The sequence below is a fragment of the Neopelma chrysocephalum genome, unplaced genomic scaffold (genome assembly GCF_003984885.1).
Source record: "Neopelma chrysocephalum unplaced genomic scaffold, ASM398488v2 Primary Assembly neopelma1_94, whole genome shotgun sequence".
In the NCBI taxonomy this organism is placed as follows: domain Eukaryota; kingdom Metazoa; phylum Chordata; class Aves; order Passeriformes; family Pipridae; genus Neopelma; species Neopelma chrysocephalum.
The window spans coordinates 562628-581032 of NW_020897756.1; the positions used below are offsets into that span (position 1 = coordinate 562628).

At 51.8% G+C, this 18405-nt stretch overlaps 2 protein-coding genes and 1 long non-coding RNA gene across 3 annotated transcripts; 2 read left to right on the forward strand and 1 right to left on the reverse strand.

Moving 5' to 3' along the window:
- Window positions 1-118: 118 nt before the first annotated feature.
- SLC2A10 (solute carrier family 2 member 10) lies at window positions 119-6661 on the reverse strand. The gene is made up of 5 exons (XM_027693955.1): window positions 6620-6661; window positions 3046-4422; window positions 1880-2002; window positions 1173-1308; window positions 119-514 (listed from the first exon to the last, which is right to left on the reverse strand). Exons 1-5 carry the CDS (start codon window positions 6621-6623, stop codon window positions 418-420), a joined length of 1737 nt encoding a protein of 578 aa, XP_027549756.1. The 5' UTR covers window positions 6624-6661; the 3' UTR covers window positions 119-417.
- A 171-nt stretch (window positions 6662-6832) lies between these two features.
- Window positions 6833-10829, forward strand: LOC113972576. The gene is made up of 3 exons (XR_003535942.1): window positions 6833-6847; window positions 7002-7079; window positions 8352-10829. It is a non-coding gene; the product is annotated as an uncharacterized LOC113972576 (long non-coding RNA).
- Window positions 10830-11884: 1055 nt separating this feature from the next.
- Window positions 11885-13737, forward strand: TP53RK (TP53 regulating kinase). The gene is made up of 2 exons (XM_027693835.1): window positions 11885-12225; window positions 12868-13737. The coding sequence occupies exons 1-2, from the start codon at window positions 11892-11894 to the stop codon at window positions 13344-13346; spliced, it is 813 nt and encodes a 270-aa protein (XP_027549636.1). The 5' UTR covers window positions 11885-11891; the 3' UTR covers window positions 13347-13737.
- The last annotated feature ends 4668 nt before the right edge of the window (window positions 13738-18405 follow it).

Consider the following 18405-nt stretch of genomic DNA (forward strand, 5'->3'; position numbering starts at 1 on the left):
TGCCGCGGTGCCGGGGCACCCACTGGCGGCGGGTCCGGCGCGGTGCAGCGCCCGTTCTTTTCCAAGAACGGGAAAATAAAACACACCTCGCTCACATCTCGCCGAAGGGAGAGCGCCGCCGGCAAAAGGTGTGATTTAATCCCTGCGTACAAAAAAAATTAATCTCTTAAATGATGGGAGGTACAAATGATGAAGAATTAAAGACGTCAAAGGAAGGACGTGCTCCCTGCCAGGGAACAACGATTCTCCAAGGACCCGAAGGACAGCTATCTGCATGTCCCCACAGCTAAGGCACTGCAGGGAGAACTGTCTGTGAGCACCAGTTAAAGGCCATGGAAAAGAACTGTCCTGATGGCCCAGCCTGCTCCTCTCCTGGAAAAGCTGCTCAGACACGATGCTGCAGGCACGTTGATGGTTTCATGGGCTGTTGGTGTGCTCCACCCTCTGGTACTGTGCGTGTGTGCAGCTCGCTCCTCGTCCACGTCTCGTCTTGAACACATTTCCTTCCCAAACCCTGCGGGGCAATGGTGAAGGTCAGTGCTGTGCCCAGGGATCCAGGCAGGGTCTCACAGCAGTTACCCCTCCTGCCTCCCAGGGGTGTGTGCTCCCTCCCATGGGCCTCGCCCTGCTCCAGCAATGCCTGCCCTGCCACCTCCATCCCAACCAGGATGGCACAAGCACCTTTTGATCTTCCCTAACCCATTACAGGCTTCGTCTGAAAACTACCAGGTGAGAGCCCGTGGCCTGTGTTACACCAGGAGATGTCTCTGCCCTGGAGGAGAAGGATCAGTCCAAGACTATTCTAAGGTGAAACAAGAGGACTATCATCCCCTCCTGTCTCCTCCCAGTCCTGACCTGCCTGTCCCATGCTGTGGTCCTGCCTTCCCCTCCTCAACCACGAGCCCTGGTTTTTAGCCCATTTCCTCCCAAGTGCCACTAGTGCCCTCCCACAGCACAGCCACAAGGCTCAGGGCAGTGACCTGCTGATGAACAGCACTGCAGCTCTCACAGCTTGTCCCAAAACCCTGCCACAAACTTGAGATTTTCTACTTTCTCAGTAGCACTGACCAGACTTTGCAACAGCCCTGAGCTGCCTGGTGACACAGACCTCAGGAGCCACCGATGGGAAGCTCCCAAAGCCAGCACTCACACTGGGACAACAGCACACACACCTTTTCCTGGAGAACTGCTGGTCTATCTCCTCTAGGGACTGTCCTTTTGTTTCTGGGACAAAAAGGTAAATGAATATAACAGACATCACTCCCATCAGTCCATAGAGAAGAAACATCCAAGAGAATCCAATGGCATCTGCAGAGGTTCAAGTGCATGAGGATAGGAGGTCAGTCACATCATGGGATACAAAGGAAACTGGTTTATTTACTGTGAGGTGGTCACTGGTGCCTGATGGGCATCTTATTTTGTGAAGCCTTCAATAGATCTGGGAAATACCTTATCTGCAAGGCCTGGACTGGGAATCAGCAAAGGAAAAGGCTGGTTCGTGCCAGGCTTTGCCAGCACCAGAGGGAAGGGAAGGCTCCAGGGCCAGCAGTGCCCACCGAGTGCCTCAACTGAGGGCTCTGCTAGAAAGAAATGTTGTAAAGCTGCCGGTAGGGAAGCTGCAAACTCTGTGGTTTGCTGATACTGTGGTGCTCTAGTGCAGCCCAGTGGGCAATGGGTGACTTTTACAAACAGCTGACAGAGGGGCTCAGAGCAGTGCTGCTGGTGCCTGGCTTTCCTGCTCTCAGGGGCAGCAGGGTCACAGCTACTCCAGCCCCAAGTCCCCAGGGTTCAAAATGCCACCTCATCTCCAAATGGCTCGTGGTGGCCACCCTTCCCTAACCAGCCGTGGGAGGTGGAGGGAGGAGGAGTGGCTACTTACCAATAAGGTCCAGGAAGGAGAGGCTGATCAGCAAATTAGCAGCCCAGTTAAAGCTGTTACAGAAGGCAAAGGCTCTTCCTCTTATCCCAGCAGGGTAAATCTCACTGAGGACCAGCCAGGTCACTGCACGGATTAGAGAGATCAGAAAGACAGTGTGGGAGTTAAGCAATTTGTTCGGGAAATGGGCAAAGGACATTTCAGCAGGGGGTTTAAACTCTGGCTTCACCCAGCGCCCGCTGCTGGTGGTGTCAAACATTCATTGACCTCAGAGACAGGGCACAGGAGAATACCTCAAACCTCTCGTGTTCAGCACTGCAGGAAGAACGAAACAGCAATGAACAGGCACAGGGAGCAAAGAAGAAGGTGGGGGAGTTTGTAATTCCATCCATGGGACATGGAAAAGATGTGCTGTCAGGACATGCTCTTTGTAAAAAAATGAGAAAGGGCTGGAATTAGGGAGACAACATTGCATTTGGGCTAAAATCAGAGTTAAAGCAACATATGCCTTCAAGAACCCTCTCCTATCCTGGGGTTATTTAGCTTGAAATAATTTGCAGGGTAACCATCAAACCCGTGAGACTTGCCCACTTATATATTTCTCTTGAGTTAGAAGATGTTTTCTCCCATCAAGACATTTAAATGTCAGAAAATAGTAGAGCTCACATGGAAGCAAGACCTAATCTTTAACCTCATCTGATGAAAAATAATGATTTCAGAAAAAAAAAAACAAACCAACAAAACAACCAAACTGATACTGAGAAACTTTCAAAGAAGTTCCACTTCCAGTTCTGCACTGACTTTCCCTATCACACAGCAGAAGCCCCTCAGTCCCTCCGCCCTCAGCCTTCTTTTTTTTCTCTTCCCCAGGGTGTAGTGCTTGTGGGATACTCTGATTTTGCAATGAGCTTCACAGAAAAAAACCTCATTACAAGGGTAGTTATAGCATGGAAGAGGAAGTTATTCCAGTGCTGTACCAGCCCTGTAGTTAGCAGAGCTGCAGTGCTAGAAAATGATTCAGTGGGCAGATGGGGACATATTTCCAGTTCCCAGACACCAAGCTGCTTGGTACAGCAGACACATAAGGAATGTTTCCAGCAGGCAGCTTGCAGGTCAGCCCTAGTTTTATTCTCTAGGTTAGTGCAAAGATATATAAACACCACACTTACTTGGCCCAAATCCAATTGAGAAGGCGCTCACGAAAGCCATCATGCTCAGCAGTGTAATCCAATTTAAGACCGTATGCTGTGCCCAGGGAGCTCCAGCAAGAGGAGGGCCCATGCTTCCCACTGTCCCTTTTATGGACTGACCTACCAAGTCCCTTTTCTGCATGAGGGAAGAATAGGGAACAACCTTTTCGCTTTGAGCACTGGCAAAAACTTTTGTAAGGCTCCTTGTGGCAGCAAAACCAGGGGCTGCCTGACCTTTGACAGCACCCGATGCTGGTGGGAGGGGTGACACAGCAGACTGGGGGAATGCAGATGTCAGGGGGTGCTGGGTGAGGCTGAGGGATGCGTTGGGGTCGGTGGGTGCCTTGCAGTCCCTGGCCATGGCCAGCGGGGCCATGCGGCTGGTGAGGCCGATGGTGGTGACCGACATGGCCATCACCACACAGCCAGCCAGGAGCAGCACTCTCCTGCCAGCCTTGTCTGCCAAGGCCATTGCGACCAGCGTGGCCACCACCTTGATCGCTCCCAGCCCAACTGAGGCCAGGATTGCCGAGGAGTTGCTCTGGAACCCCACCGAGTGGAAGATTTTGGAGGCGTAGCCCAGCACATTGGGCTGCCCAGTGAACTGCTGGAAGAGCACCAGTCCCAGGCCCACCAGAGTCCGCCTTCTCATGTTGTCTCTGGTCCTGAAAAGGTCAAGGAATGAGTAATCCTTCCCCTGACAGGGCTCCTGCTTTGCCGCCGCTCTGTCCTCAGTGTCCTGCAATGGAATGAGGCCCTTCTGGCAGTCCGAGTCCCACGAGCTTAATTTAACAGGGTTCACTGGGAGAAAGAGGATGCTGAGGAACTGCATGGCTGTCGGGGCAATGGCCAGCCCAAACATGTACCTCCATCCCTCCTCCACGTCCGCAAAGACGTAATTCAGCGCGTAGGACAGCAGGATGCCCCCGGTGATACCGGCTTCGTAGAGAGACACCAGCAGCCCTCGCCGGTGAGCAGCCACCATTTCTGAGACGTAGATGCAGCAGGCCATGGATGAGACAGAGATGGCAAAGCCCACGGTCACACGCCCGATAACCAGCACCACAAATGACCTCGCCAGCGTGAGGATGAGGCTGCCAACCAGCAGGACCACGTTGCTGACCAGGATCGCTCTCCTCCGGCCGTGGCGGTCGATGAGCACCCCCCCGGCCAGAGAGGCCAGCAGGGCTCCGATGAGGACGGCGCTCACGACAACTTCTTGCCTGAAGCAGCTGAGGTGAAAGTCTACCTGCAACTGCAGCAGCGCACCAGAGATTATCCCCAGCTCATACCCAAATATCAGCCCGCCCAGGAGAGACACCGTCGCAGACAAGAGCAGGACCATCACTGCACGACCTGGAAGACAAGAAAGTAATGCCAAGTTCAGGTTTTCTGATGCTAGCAGGGCAGTTATCAGCATGCACAGGCTGGAAAAAGCTCTCCCAGGACACCCACATTTTCCGTTTACAAAGCCACGATGCAGAATTTCCCCGTAGGTCACCAGGTCACATGTAGAGAGACACTTGCAGACAGTCACACAATCCACCAGGCAGAGGCACTCATTTGGGGTGCAGAACTGTGAAGTCAGGACTTTGTTAACAAAGTTAAGACATGTTTTTAAGTAGAGGGCAGTGATTTGTAGTGCCTGGAGTTGTACAGGGGGATCCTCTGTGGTCTCCCTGGATTCAAATTACAAAACCTGTTCTGGGCAGGAAATGCAGCTTCTGCTTTCAGGTTCTGAGTTGTTCTGCATTATCATTTTCATGTTTCAGTGCACGTGGCACTGAGCCTGCAGCCTCTACATTCTCACTTCTGACCTTGGCATTAAAAGCCCTGCTCACAAAAGTTTATTTCTTCCACTTAATCTTGCACTCTTGCCATGACTTTGTGAGATGGCCCTGATTTCTTCATCCGTCCTTCTACAGCCCACAGCACCCAGGATCCCCGTGCCATGGACAGCCTCCTCAGGCTGGTCCAGGACCACAGGACAAACTTCATCATGAGCTGAAAACCTCACTGTTGGCCTTGCCCATCCCATACAGATGAGCATACAAATTAAGTTTAGGTAAAATAAAATAAATTAAAAAACCAACAGCCAGCAGCAAAAGCAACCCAAACCCAAACCAACCCAGCCCAAACAACCCTACAAAACCAAGGTTCTGCCTGCACATGCTTCTGACCATGGGGAAGGGATGAAAGGGTGACAGTGTGAGAACCATGAGCCATGTTATAGCAGCAGGATTGCTCTGGTGCGAGAGCCAGCATGATGTAGGGATCTCTGGGAACAGCAGTGGCAGTGACCTCCCCTCCAGTTACAATTCTGAAGCACAGGTAGAGCGCATTAGCTTTGAGGTTTGTGCTGGTTTCCAGCATGTAATTCTATCTGTACTCTTTTGTTTAATTAGAAATATTCACATTTTCTGTAGACTGCATGTGGAAAAAATGCGGACACAACTACCAGACCGTGGAAACTTTTCTCACCCTGCCTAAGGGCTTTTTTCCCCTCACAAGCTGTGTTTAATAGGAAGTGTCTCTGCTTGGCCTTTAATTACAGCTAGCAATAAAGATTTCTCAGTGATTGCTGTACATAAATACAAATATTTGTATTTATTCTGTAACCCTCTGTGTTTCATTTGTGTTACTTACGCCATCCCAGTTACCCCAGTTCCTCTCACCACGCTCTGTGTGACCACCCACACTGCTTTTAGCACTCCTTGTGCACGTTATGCAGATAATTAGAAAATTATCTGCTGAGAACAAAAGGCCTAAGTGCCCATCCCGTTAGTTCCAAGCCACAAATTCTACTAGACACAGAGAGTCCCACTATAAATACCACAGCTGATTTCATCAGGTTTTGCTGCATTTCTTGTTAACTTCATGAGCAGTCATGGTTTATGAACTTTGACTGAAATCCAGTTTCTATGCAGTCTGTTCTGACATAGCTGGGAAATTCGAGGACTCTTCAGATCTCCACTTGAGGGCAGAAAGTTTGGTGGGTCTCGGGAGGAGCTGTGGCAGGCGATTCCCTGCCTATGGCAAACTGGTCATCGGGTCGTGCTCCGGGACGGGGCAGTGACCGCCGGGCTGGGACTGGGACTGGGGCTGACTTCGGACTCTGCTCACACCAACGTCATGGCCAGCGAACGCCGGACCACTGCCTCCAGCAAATCCCACTCCACAGCAAATCCTGGTCCCTCCACACTCCTTGTACCCCGCTCTCCCTGTCGCTGCAGCGCTCCTGGGATGGCCCCAGGACCGAGCCGCAGGAAATTCCTTGGCTCTTGCGTTCGCTGTATGTGCTGCTGGGAGCGCTAAAAAAAACCCCCAAAACAAACCCAAAACCAAACCAGAAAGAAAGGGGGAGGGGCGTGGGATGCAGCTCCAGCCTTTAGGAAAAGTTGAAAACTTTTCTCTTTTTCCTTTAGGGAACTTTTTTTTTTCCCGGCGCGCGCCCCGGAGAGCCCCGTCCCCGGAGGGGCTGTGGCAGCAAAAACCTGATGATCCCCCCCACCCTCCGCCGCAGCGCCCCCCGCCCGGCCCCGGCCGCACTCACCCATGGCCCGGCGGGGCTGAGCCCCCCGCGCTCCGCGGCCCCGGGAGCGCAGCGGGGCGGAGCGGGGCGGAGCGGGGTCCGGCGGCCGGAGCGGGGCCGCGCCACGTCGCTGCCACCGCCCTGCCCCCGGCCGGGCAGCCTGGGGCTTGTAGTCGCCCTGCCCGGGGGTCCCGGGCCGGGGGGGGGGAGCTGCAGAGCCCCGGCAGCGATGGCGATCCCGCGGGATGGGTGAGCCCGGCGGGAAGCGGGGCTTGGGCGTGTGAGCGCCGGGAGGCTGCGGGGTGGCCGGGGAAGCTTTACGGGCTTATCTCTCTAGAAACGAGGATATGGCTTTCGTGGCTGGAATGACAACTCTGTCCCCATTCTGTCTCATTTGAGCCAGGAACAGGAATCTCCTCGCTGCCTGCTGACCTGCCCTTGTGCAGAGCTTCTCCCCCCACCCCAGGCGAGAAAGCCTCTAGTAAGCCCACAGGAGATTGACAGTTTGTTAATGCTTTGAGGTAGCTCGGCTGGAAAGCCAAAGAAGCCTGCTAGGAAAGGGGTGACCATTTCAAAGCTAAAACTAAAAGAGCAGCAGAGGAGGGTTAGGTTAGATGTCAGGAAAAGGTTTTTCACTCAGAGGGTGATTGAGCACTGGAACAGGCTCCCCAGGGAAGTGGTCACAGCACCAAGCCTGACAGAGTTCAAGAAGCGTTTGGACAACACTCTCAGGCACATGGTGCGACTCTCGGGGTGTCCTGTGCAGGGCCAGGAGCTGGACTCGATCCTGATGGGTCTCTTCCAACTCAGCACATTCTATGATTCTGTGATTCTGTGATTCTGTGACTAAATTTGCACTCTTAACTTTCACTGGGACAGAAAGGATCATCTCTTGAGCTGATCTCCTTCCCCCTGCACAGTGCTCCATCAGACAAAGCATTTCAGTATTCAGCTTCCCTTGCAATCAACATTCTTTTTCTGCTGAGTGGAACAGGAACCTTCCTGCTGTCCTGCATAAAAGACACTGGGGCTTGCACTTGGATGCAAGATTTTTTTCTGAGTCTGAGGCTACTTTCATTCCCAAAGTCCAGCTTGTTAAACAAGGGTTTTACAAAACGTGATACACCTCAAAGTGCTTTCAAAACTCTTTACCACAATATGCAAACATTCTCCCTCGGTGCTGTTCGTGCAAACAGCAGCTGCTGGGCGGGTTGAGCTGCGCTGAGGTGCACGAGATGTTCAGAAGTTTGCTGTGACCCAGCTGGCGTGGGGACCAGCGAGGGAAGATGTGATGGGAGGGCAGGGACAGCCTCCCCAGAGCCATCCAGCAGGGACTGCCACTGAAGGGTAGGTGCACATGACCGTGAACCTGCATTGCAAGTTGGCACTTGACTGCTGGTAACATTTCGTTTAATACTTATACTAAATTTTAGTATTTAAGATGTTATAACCACACAAGCTCCAGAGCAGCAGTCTGTGGAGCCTGTGCTGGTCAAGCTCTTTGTCACAGTACAAAGCTGAATTGGGGCAGGTCTGCATCTGTGACCATCGTGCCTGTGGTGCAGGCACACCCCTCTGACAGAGCCAAAAATAAACAGGTTGGGTGAAGAATAAAGAACACAAGAACACTTTTTTTTTTAAAGAGCTCTTTCAGTCACCCCACAGTTTGACTTAACAGGGCATTTAAGAGAAATATTTAAATTATTATTATTATTCTAAGTATGGGGATACATTTCTTGTCTCTGGTCTGCAGACCAGTGGTACCAACACTTTTTTTGTTCCAACTCATAGTTTTGGGATGCTTGAGATGGGCCATATTGGATCACATGTATCCTTTCAGCTTTAGTCTGTTGGATATCTGACTGCAACATGGGCAGCAGCTGATCAAGCGTTTTGGCTTTGTTTCTTCTCCAAGTTACATATGAAAAGTGTTTCAAACCATCTACCTGGTTTACAGATTAAATAAATGCTTCCCATTCATATGCTCTAATTTCAGTGCAAATAAAGTATGTAAAAAGATGTTTTCTAAAACCTCGTATCTGATACAGACTGACATTTTGGGTGAGCTGTGCTGTGAATTGGAGATGTCACCCATGCATGGTTCCCTACTATGCAGAGAGCCAGAGGGGACCCAGAGTCCTCATCAGGCGCTGGGCAAACCCACCCTTGGCTACTTGATCTTTGATTTCCCCGAACAATTCCTTCCTTCTGAATTTAATTCAGTGTGAGAAGGAAGAAATTATACTTTTCTCCATGGTCACTCAGCTTTCATTTATCCGCCACCCAACCATTCTCTGGAAGCTTCCTGGTCTCTGACAGCACAAGAATTATTATTAGCACAGGCAACAAGGAGGTGAGATCCTGGGGAGCAAGCACAGGCAGAGCTTTATGGTGTGTTTACAAAAGGTGGCTGAAAAGGTGACATCAGTATGTACAGAAATGCAGCTGCCACGTCGACACTGTGCGTGGCTGTGGGTTGTGGTCGCCTGGGAAAAAAGGTGAAAACCTGCTGGGATAATTTGAGGGGAAAAAAAAAATCTTCCTTTGTGGTTCTTAAAGCACACCTTTCTTATCATAACATTTGTGATTAATGGGTATTCTGGGCCTGCTGAAGTCAGTGCCTTTGTCCTGAAGATCCACATATGAGAAGGTCTGGAGTGGCGGATCCACCAACGCTTCATGTGTGCCGGCACGTTTCTATCCTGGCTCCCTCCTGCGATGCCTTCCTCCTCCTCCTCCCCCCCTCCAGACCGTGTGCTTTGGCAGTGCCGCTTCCCCCTCTGATCCTTATCTCGCTCTTGGCTGCCGGGCTTGCGGGGCGAGAGGGCGCGTTTCTGCCTGACAGCCAAACAGCGCAACCCCAGGGCTGAGCCGCAGGAATGCGCTTCCCGGAGAGGAGAGCTCGGCGTTTGGAACGGCAGCCTGTGTTTGGTAACACAACCCGGCCGTGACTGCTGGAAAACGTTACCCTCCACCTCTGGGCCGGGGCAGCTAGAAGAGGCTTTAAAATCACAAATTAAAATGCAAATACGACGGGGAGAAGGAAAGCTATCCTGGCAAAGGGAGAACAAGGTGCTCAGCGATGCTCATCACACACTGGAGCTCCGTTTTCTCTGATTATGATTGACCCTTAGGAAGGGGGTTTGAGGCACCAAACTGACCAAGCTCTATTCAGTTATTGATGAACACAATAACTCAGAATCAGCAAGAGCCTTAGATGGGTGCAAGGAACCGCCTGAGCCTGATTTAGCCCAAATTCTCCTTTTCCCATCTGAGCTCTGAGGATGGCAGCCCCCATCCTTAAATTAGCTGGGGGGTGATGGGAGAGCTGCTTGTAGGGCCAAGGGTTCCACAGGACAGCAGGAGGAAGGAGCCCAGGGGACCCGCCTTGGTTTCCATTAGCTTGGTTTGCTGTGCTGCAATTTTTGACTTAATTTCATTGTTTGCGAAAGGAGAGTTTGTAAACGCTTGTCACCAGGAGAACAAAGTTACATAATTAAACTATTTAGCAGAGTCTGTGGCTTCAGTGAAGTTCTCTGGGGTGATTCAGCATTCCAATAAAAATACTGTGTGATACCATAAATATTGTAAATGGCTCTAGATGGTTTCCAAGGGCTATGTCAACTGCTTTTTTGCATTCAAAGAGAAAAGAATAAGTGAAATCACAGGGAAGATAAAATTTAAATAAATAAAATAAATGGGAAAATAAAGCAAAAATATTTTCTTTTGTATTTTGAAAGCTCTGGAGGCTGTTTTTGGCCAGCATGAGAGAAGACTGTCATGTTTACCAGAATAATGAACTGAGGGTATCTCTGTGCACTTGCTTATAGGTTGTATATGTGAGTCTGTGGGGGCATCTGAGCATGGATGCTTAGATAAAATCTGCCCACAACATGGGGAAAAACCTTTTTCGTTATTTGAGTGTTTGTGGCATTTGCAAATTCCAGCCACAGAGCCCAGGAATGCACATCTTTCCCTGGCCAAGCTGTCAGTCTCCTGCCACAGCGAGGGCAGCTGAAGGAGGATGCCACGGGTGGCCAGACTTGAGGGATTGGATTATCTGTATCATTGAGAACTTGGAAAGGATGTTTAAAAGTTGTTACTGAAGAAAGACAAATATTTGCCATTTCCCACCGTGCAATGACAAGTAAGCTGTATGGAATGTGTTAATAAAATATAAATGCTCCGAAAAGGAAACAAATGTTGTGGATGTGAAAACAAGGGCAAAATGGACTTGTGGCACCTCCAAAAGCAACAATTGAAAACATATTTACATGGACTGGGCTGAATTCTCTTATGTCTTCTGAAGAACATAAATGGCAGTGTGTGCAGATCAGCCAGTAGAGCAGTGGTTTTTCAGGGTGCCATAAAAACCCAAATACTGGTCCAAATATAATGAGGTTTGTCCATCTTCTACTAAGATGGAGATGTGGGTCTTGGCTGCTCAAGGAAGGGGGACTCACCTGACTCACTGAATGGCCTGTGACAGACTTGGGGCAGAAGCTTTGGTGCTGCCCAGCATGGGGACCTGAGGTCACACCACGCCCTGCTGCAGGCTGGCAATCCCCTGCAGCCTATGGGCAAATCCCTTCTCTTCCCCAGCCACAAACAGGGCAGCTGTACTGCATCTGCACGGGCTCCAGCAGAGGCTTTTGGCACATGAAGGGCCAAGAGCCAGTGGTGGATCGTCCTGCTGGTGATGTCCCAGAGGTGGAGTTGCCACGGTGATGCCCCAATGCTGGAGCATCCTGGTGTTGTTGTCCCGGGGGTGATGCCCTGGCAGGGGGCTCTGAGGTGGTGCTGGGAACACCTCGGGGGGAACCACGAGATCGCACTTGCCACTTTGAGAAGATGCACATCCAACATCTCCCTCACAAGCCAAGGGGCAGCTGCTGGACTCGCTCTTGCACTGGCAGAAACATAGAATGCACTGGCTGGGGAAGGCTCGGGAACGAGTCCCACCATCCTGCAGCTACTCAGTATCCCCCCCCACGGCCGAGGCGGGCAGCGGGCAGCAGGACTTACGGGGAGCAAGCACAGAGAGAGGGTTTGTAAGAGACAACACCGAGAGCGACACGGACAAAGCGGGGCAGGGCGCGTTACAGCGAGGGCGGCGGGGGCGGGGCTGGGGGGGGGGGCGGGGCTTGGGGCGTTCGTCCCGGGGAACCGAGCACTGACGGAAGTCGCCGGAGATCGCCGAGGTTTGCCGAGCACTGACGGAGATCCCCGGAGATCGCCGAGCGTTGCCGAAGCGGCGCCCCGCGCACGCGCAGTGTGGCGGCGCGTCGCGGCGATGGCGGCGGCGCAGGCGGAGGCGGGCGGGGAGCGCTCGGGCCCGGCCGGGCCCGCCGGGCCCGCGATGGGCGCTGTGGGGGCCGCGGGCCCCGCCGCGAACCACCGCGAGGCCGCGGAGGCGAAAGAAGAGCTGTCGCCGCCGCCGCTGCCGGGGCTGCGGCTGGTGCAGCAGGGCGCCGAGGCGCACGTGTACCGCGGGCTGTTCCTGGGCCGCAAGGCCGTGGCGAAGCTCCGCGTCCCGAAGCGGTACCGGCACCCGGCGCTGGAGGAGCGGCTCAGCCGGCGCCGCACGACGCAGGAGGCGCGGTCGCTGCTGCGGTGCCGGCGGGCAGGTGGGCACGGGGAGAGGCGGGGCTGCCCCGGCAGAACGGGCAGACGGACGGACACCCCGGGGCGGTGTGAGCGGGGCAGGACAGACACACGGACACCCCGGGGCGGTGTGAGTGGGGCAGGACAGACACACAGACACCCTGGAGTGGTGTGAGCAGGGAAGGACAGGTGGACACTCCTGGGCGGTGTGAGCGGGGCAGCCCCCGCAGGACACTCCCCCCCCCCCCCCAGTCCTCCCCGGCTCTGCCCGTGGCTCAGAGCAGATCGCAGGCACTTGGCACTTCCAGCGCCATCCTGAAGGGTGCGGGGGGTTCTTCTCATCCAGGAGTGACCCTCTCTGCTCGTCCAGAGCGGCCCCTAAAACACGGCTTGTCCTCGGTGTGTCCCATAACGTGTTTTCCTGGAGAGTCTCACCCCAGGAGGGGCTGATCCTGTTACCAAGCTGAAGCTGCCAGGAGGTTAAAAGGCTACCAGTGCAGGTGGGTTGGAAGTGTTGGCAAGGCCCTTCCAAGATGTGGATTGTCAGTGGCTGGGGGTGATCTCAACCGGAATTTCTACTTAAGGCTTTTATTGGTTGTGTTTTGTTGTTAAAGTTGGGAATCACGTAAATTAGCTGTTAGCATTTGATTTGCTCTTTTAAATAGGGATTCCAGCTCCAGCCGTCTACTTCGTGGATTATGTCACCAACTCCATATATCTTGAAGATATTGTAGACTCAGTTACAGTCCAAGATCATATTTACTCTGTACAACGGAGTGGAAATGATACCAGCAGCCTCCAGGACTTAGCAGAGAAGATGGGTGAGCTGTTAGCGAGGATGCACGATGAGGATATTATTCATGGGGATCTCACAACTGCCAATCTCCTTCTGCGGCCACCCGTGGAGAAGGTGGACTTGGTGTTGATAGATTTTGGACTCAGTTTTATTTCAGGTCTTCCAGAGGACAAAGGAGTTGATTTGTATGTTCTGGAAAAAGCCTTCATTAGCACTCATCCAGATACTGAAATGATGTTTAAAGCTCTGCTGAAGAGCTATGCTGCCACATCTAAAAAATCTGGTCCTGTGATCAAAAAGCTGGATGAGGTGCGACTAAGGGGAAGGAAGAGATCCATGATTGGGTAGAAGAGGGCAGGCTTAGGGATGGGGAAATATTACGTTCTGCAAATAGGGTTATTTATATTTCTAGTTGGGTTTATTTCACATATCACTATTTTGATAACTGTGTCTTCAAATAAATAAATTTGAATGAGTTTAAGTGTCGTAAAGTAACCAAAGTAATTGTGAGATGGGAGCACAGCCAAGAGAGAACTAAAGGTCACTTCTTTCCTAAATGTTAAGTATTTCATCTACGAAATAGTTTGCAGTGTCATTCCACTCGTGTTCTTTGTGTGGTTAGAATCATTCAGAGTCATCTTGCTCAGCCTGCAGACCATGAATTTGTGGGATGTTCTTACCTGGGAGTACCTGAGCATCTATAAAAGGTAACTGAGAAAGAGAAATGTGTTATTTTAATTTTAAAAATGTGTTATTTTTCTCAAAAGACTTTACAAACGAGGCATTTAAATCCATTATAAATGACTCTACACGTCCAAAATTTTTTCTGGAGACCTGAATTCCAGGACATGGGCAATGCTGAAATTCAGCACTAAACATAACCTGGGTTTATTTTCTTCTGGTAGTAATTTTGGCTTTTTTTCACTTTCAGTCTATAGTACTTCCTTAAGGAAATAAAAACTTGTTAATCAAGAACACTTTTCTGCTGAGAAACTTCCACTTTAAGCAAGAAGTCTGCTGTGAATTTCCATTTCTGACGCTTTATAAGAGGGACTGCCCAGTTGGCAGAGACAGGTGGTAATATTCTTTCTTGTAATGTTTTCTCTATATCAGTTCTTTTTCTGGTTTACTCTGTCTAATGTGAACGTAAGATGTCCCAGAGGAAAAGCCTTACACACCCTGGGTGGGTTAGAAGATAATTGGCCCTCTGTACTATGAGCAGGTTGGGATGTGAGTTGTGCCCTTGCTGAGTGTGTGAGCTTTATCATTTACTGCAGGTAGTGATGGAGAAGAGACAGTGAACTCCTCCCTGAGCGATTTGCTGTGCTGGGCAGCCTTTACCCATCCTCTGTTCTCTGGTGCTCTGTCTGAAAATGGATAAGAGGGAGCAAAGTGTGCCTCACCCCTCCACATCCATAGATGTGTCCGGTACGGATCTGCATCCACGGGGGAGAAGGCAGCTGCGAGAAGCTGCTCTGCCAAGCAGGGGAGGGGTTTGAAGGCTTCTGTCTCCGCGCTTAGAGCAACCCGAGCAAAGCGCTCGGGGCCGGCGGGACCCCCTTGGAATTCTCCTCGGGCGCGGAGCGGGGCGGGCGGGCAGCGCCGCGAAGCACAAGGCGCCTCCGGGATTACGCTCCCACTCCGCGCGGTGGCGCCGGCGCAGCGCTGCCGCCTCCCGCCCCGGCAGCGGCCGGTTCGCGTCCCGCAAGTGTCCTAGCGCGGCGGGCTGCCCGTGCCCGGCGCGCATTCACCTCTTGCCAGAGGAGCCGCCTGGGCGAGTGCCCGGCCCCGGCGTGGGGTTCGGGTTCCACCGCCCAGCCACAGCTTTGGCTGCCACTGGCAGCGCTGTGGTTTGTTTTTACCGCCCACGGGCGAGGAAGAGCCGTGTGCCCGCGCAGGGGGCTGATGCTGCCGAACGCTCTCCTGCCTTCCCGGGGAGCGGCTGCCCAGCACACGGGCACTCGGATCGGTGCTGCTGGAGCCTCGTGGCGCGGTGGGAGCGGGTGGATGCGAGCAAACGAGGCTGAGCCGAGCCCCCGGTGCCAGAGGAGGCTGCGCGCCCGAGCTCCCTGCCCGCCGGCCAACATCTGTACAAACACCGCTCTCGCTGTCTCCCGGTGATGCCAGGATTGAGTTCTGTTTTCAAAGCCCTTTGAAGAAGCCTGTTTCTAACTATCGTGGTGTTTATTAAAACGCAGCTCCCCCCGCGGGACGGCGGAGCAGAAACAAAGCCGATCCGCGGGGAGCTTTCGGGGCCGGCGCGGTGCTCTGAGCCGGGGCCGGCAGCCCGTGGCGAGGCCAGTCCTCTCGGGGAGCTGGTGCGTGGGACCGGCCTTCGAGCAGGGGCTCCTGAATTGGCCTTTGCTGAAATCAGCTCCGTGACGGAGCTTCAAAACAAAGCAGAACTTTACTGGTCATGAAAAGCAAAAATGTTTTGCTTTCTCACTCACTGCGTGATAAACTCCTTCTCGTTATGTAAGTGTTACTTTCCGCACATCTGTGTTACGGCTTTGTTGATATTTCCTCTTGATCAGCCTGATGTGTCGTTTGGTTTGTTGTAGTGAATGCTGAGCTATTGCTGTTTGAGGATGGAAAAATCTCAGCAGGTGTTTGTCCAGCAAAAGAGGACACTCCAGACCTGCAAAATGTCCACCCCACGTCTTCTTGCAGCCTCAGCTGTATCACTCCACCAGTCCATCAGGAGCTGGACTCGATGATCCTTGTGGGCTCCTTCCAACTCAGGTTATTCTGATTCTATACCTGCAGCAGCACTTCACTGGATGAAAACCACTGCTTCCCTGGCTGGTTCACAGGGCAGGTGGAGGTTCCAGTCTTTGTTTGACTGGGAATAGCCTGACATACTGCTGTGTTAGCTTTCCATGCATCTGTGTGGTCATAAGTGACGCTGTATTATTATTATTATTATTATTATTATCCATTGCATTATTAATTCTCAGGCTTTATGTCCAGTGCATGTGCATTCTCATAAGGAAAATGGGACTCCTATTTTCTTCTCTTTTTTCACATGAATAGTTTATCTGCTGCAAATAAAATTTCAAGCCATCAATGTTCTTTCAGGGTTTGGTCTGACTTTATAAAAACAGTCCTTGCAACCCAGTTTAGCTCATTTGAGTTTAACTGGAGAACCAACAAAATAAAAGCTACTCTTTTAAGTGAAATCAAAACAATAATATTTGGAAAGAGGTAAATGAATGGAAGTGGGAAGATGACAGTCAGCCCCACCCTTTTCAGAGCACGGGTCTGGACACTGAGGATGGTTACAGCTCTGTGTGACACTGGCAGAAGTGATGTCCTGCCCTGGCTTACCCAGAGAGGCTGTTGTCACCGGCCCCAAAGGCTGTGTTGGCCTTCAGCCCCTCCAAAACCTTCCTGCTTGCCTTCGGGGGGACCCTGAGACCGTGGGATGTGAAGGGTGATGGCTCGTGGTGCACCCAACCACTGGGGGTCTCTCTGCCACCATCACTAACACTGGGAAAATCCGTATGTTTTGGGAAAATCTTTGAACAGAACGTATTTCCAGCTGTGTGCTGGATGGACAGCTGGTCACTCTGGGTCCTTCTGCTGATTGAATCTTTCCACTTTTAAGAACAAATTGTTGTCTCAGGGGACCAACTCCAGACCTGCCAAGAACAGCTTCATTTCCAGGGGCTTCCTGGTGCCTGCTTGATCTGGCTCCACAACTGGACCGAAGTGCCACAGCACAAGGAGGTGCAGATAAACTGCAGAAAGAGGAGTTAAAGGAAAGAGGGAAGAGAAACAAAATGGAAATAGAAGTGTTTTATTGGCAGCATTGGGATTTCAGAGGGAATCACGGGTTATTGATGGAATTTCCTTGTCTGTTTATTTTGGTATCTGACCATCACCAGTGATTTCTGTGGTGGGACTGGGAACCAGCTTACAAGCTCATGGATACCAGCCCGACTTCAGTTTGGGGCAATTATGCTAAGCTTTGTTTTGCCCACGGATACCATGAGGGCAGAACTGAACTAAGGGGAATTTTCAAGATAAATGTGAGTTGTAGACCTATAGGAGCACTAAGAGGAAAAAGGGACATGAAAAAAACCCCACATACAAGCAAGGAACAGGGATGAAGATACTGTTGCATAATCTGGGAATGCTGTTGCCTTGACTTTTGGACGGTGGCAGCTCTGTGCCTGTAATTACTGTGTGTATATATAAAAACTGTGCATGCAGCCTATATGCTGTAGCTTTTTCCAGTGAACTTTTTTTTCAGTCTAGGCCTTGATGTCTGCAGGAAATTGATATTTTCCAGTTTTGCAAGATGCAAAACACCGATAACCTTTTGCAACCCTCCTCTCTCATCAGTGCTGATAGGAAACCAAGTTAGTGCAATAAAAGCATAAAAGCTCATTTGTAACCCAGGGTTCACTCCGTGAGGGTCACTACAGATAAATAAAGCCTCTCCCTGGCCCAAGCACAAACGGTGTCCCACAGTGGTCCCTTTGGGCACTATGCAGCACCTTTTTCTTTTGCTAATAAACCAGACTTACTTTAAGTAGCAGAGAATAATGGCCCAGGAGTGCAGTGAGGTCTGATGCCAGTGGTAGGGTTAGTGATAGGGCACAGCCAGGGCAGCTGCAGCCACTGCTGGCACTGGAAATGGGGGCGATAGAGATGGAGCTTACAAGAAAACAAATTAATTGAACATTTTTTCCCAGCTGAAGTCCAGGAAGGCCGAGTGAACCAGCATGTAGCCCCTGCACAATGTGCTCGGCTGGGAAGCGCTGGAGGCTGAGCCAGCATCCACCCCGCTGAGCCGAGAGGGGCCGGGTGGGATTGGGGAAGGGACTGTCCAGGCAGGGACGTGACTTGTGTCTTGGAGGGGAATGTGCTGCTGGTCCCCTCACCCTCCACGCTGCCAGAAGTCTGTATCCTCACAAGAGGAAGAACAGACTGTGACACTGGCAGCTTATTATTCTTTTGAAGCTTTTTTTTGACTTACAAGGTTGATTTTGAGAGAAGAAGTTTTGTAGAGCTCCTTTGCTCCAGCATGCGACACACACTCATACAGGGGCTCCCAGCCTCTGACTCGTGGCTATTTTGGGTCAGCTGAGCGTGTTTTAGGGAATTCTGCTTTCAGGCCGTCAGCCATCCATCTGCCCATCCTCTCCATCACAACCACCACCCGAGTGATGAAGCAGCTCGTGCTACCCCAGCCCACTGCAGGGGCACCGAGGCAGCGCAGCAACCTCCTACTCTTTTTTTTTTCTTTTGTAGTCATGATAACTTCTTATTCACGTCGTTGAGCAGTTAAAGAAAGGCAAGATGAAAATCCCCCATGGCTTTCCCTCGGTCCGCTCCGTGCTTTCTCCTGGGCCCCGGCAGAAGGCGCGTTTGCCAGCGGGGCCGGGCGGGCGCGGGGCCG

Bases quoted from the DNA above. Each gene is read 5' to 3' on its own strand.
- SLC2A10 (XM_027693955.1), bottom strand. The intron at 1,309-1,879 runs GTAAGTAGCCAC...GAACCTCTGCAG, and splicing joins CTCCTTCCTGGACCTTATTG to ATGCCATTGGATTCTCTTGG. The intron at 515-1,172 runs GTGTGTGTGCTG...ATTGCCCCGCAG, and splicing joins CAGCAGTTCTCCAGGAAAAG to GGTTTGGGAAGGAAATGTGT.
- TP53RK (XM_027693835.1), top strand. From the start codon at position 11,892: ATGGCGGCGGCGCAGGCGGAGGCGGGCGGGGAGCGCTCGGGCCCGGCC. The intron at 12,226-12,867 runs GTGGGCACGGGG...TCTTTTAAATAG, and splicing joins GCTGCGGTGCCGGCGGGCAG to GGATTCCAGCTCCAGCCGTC.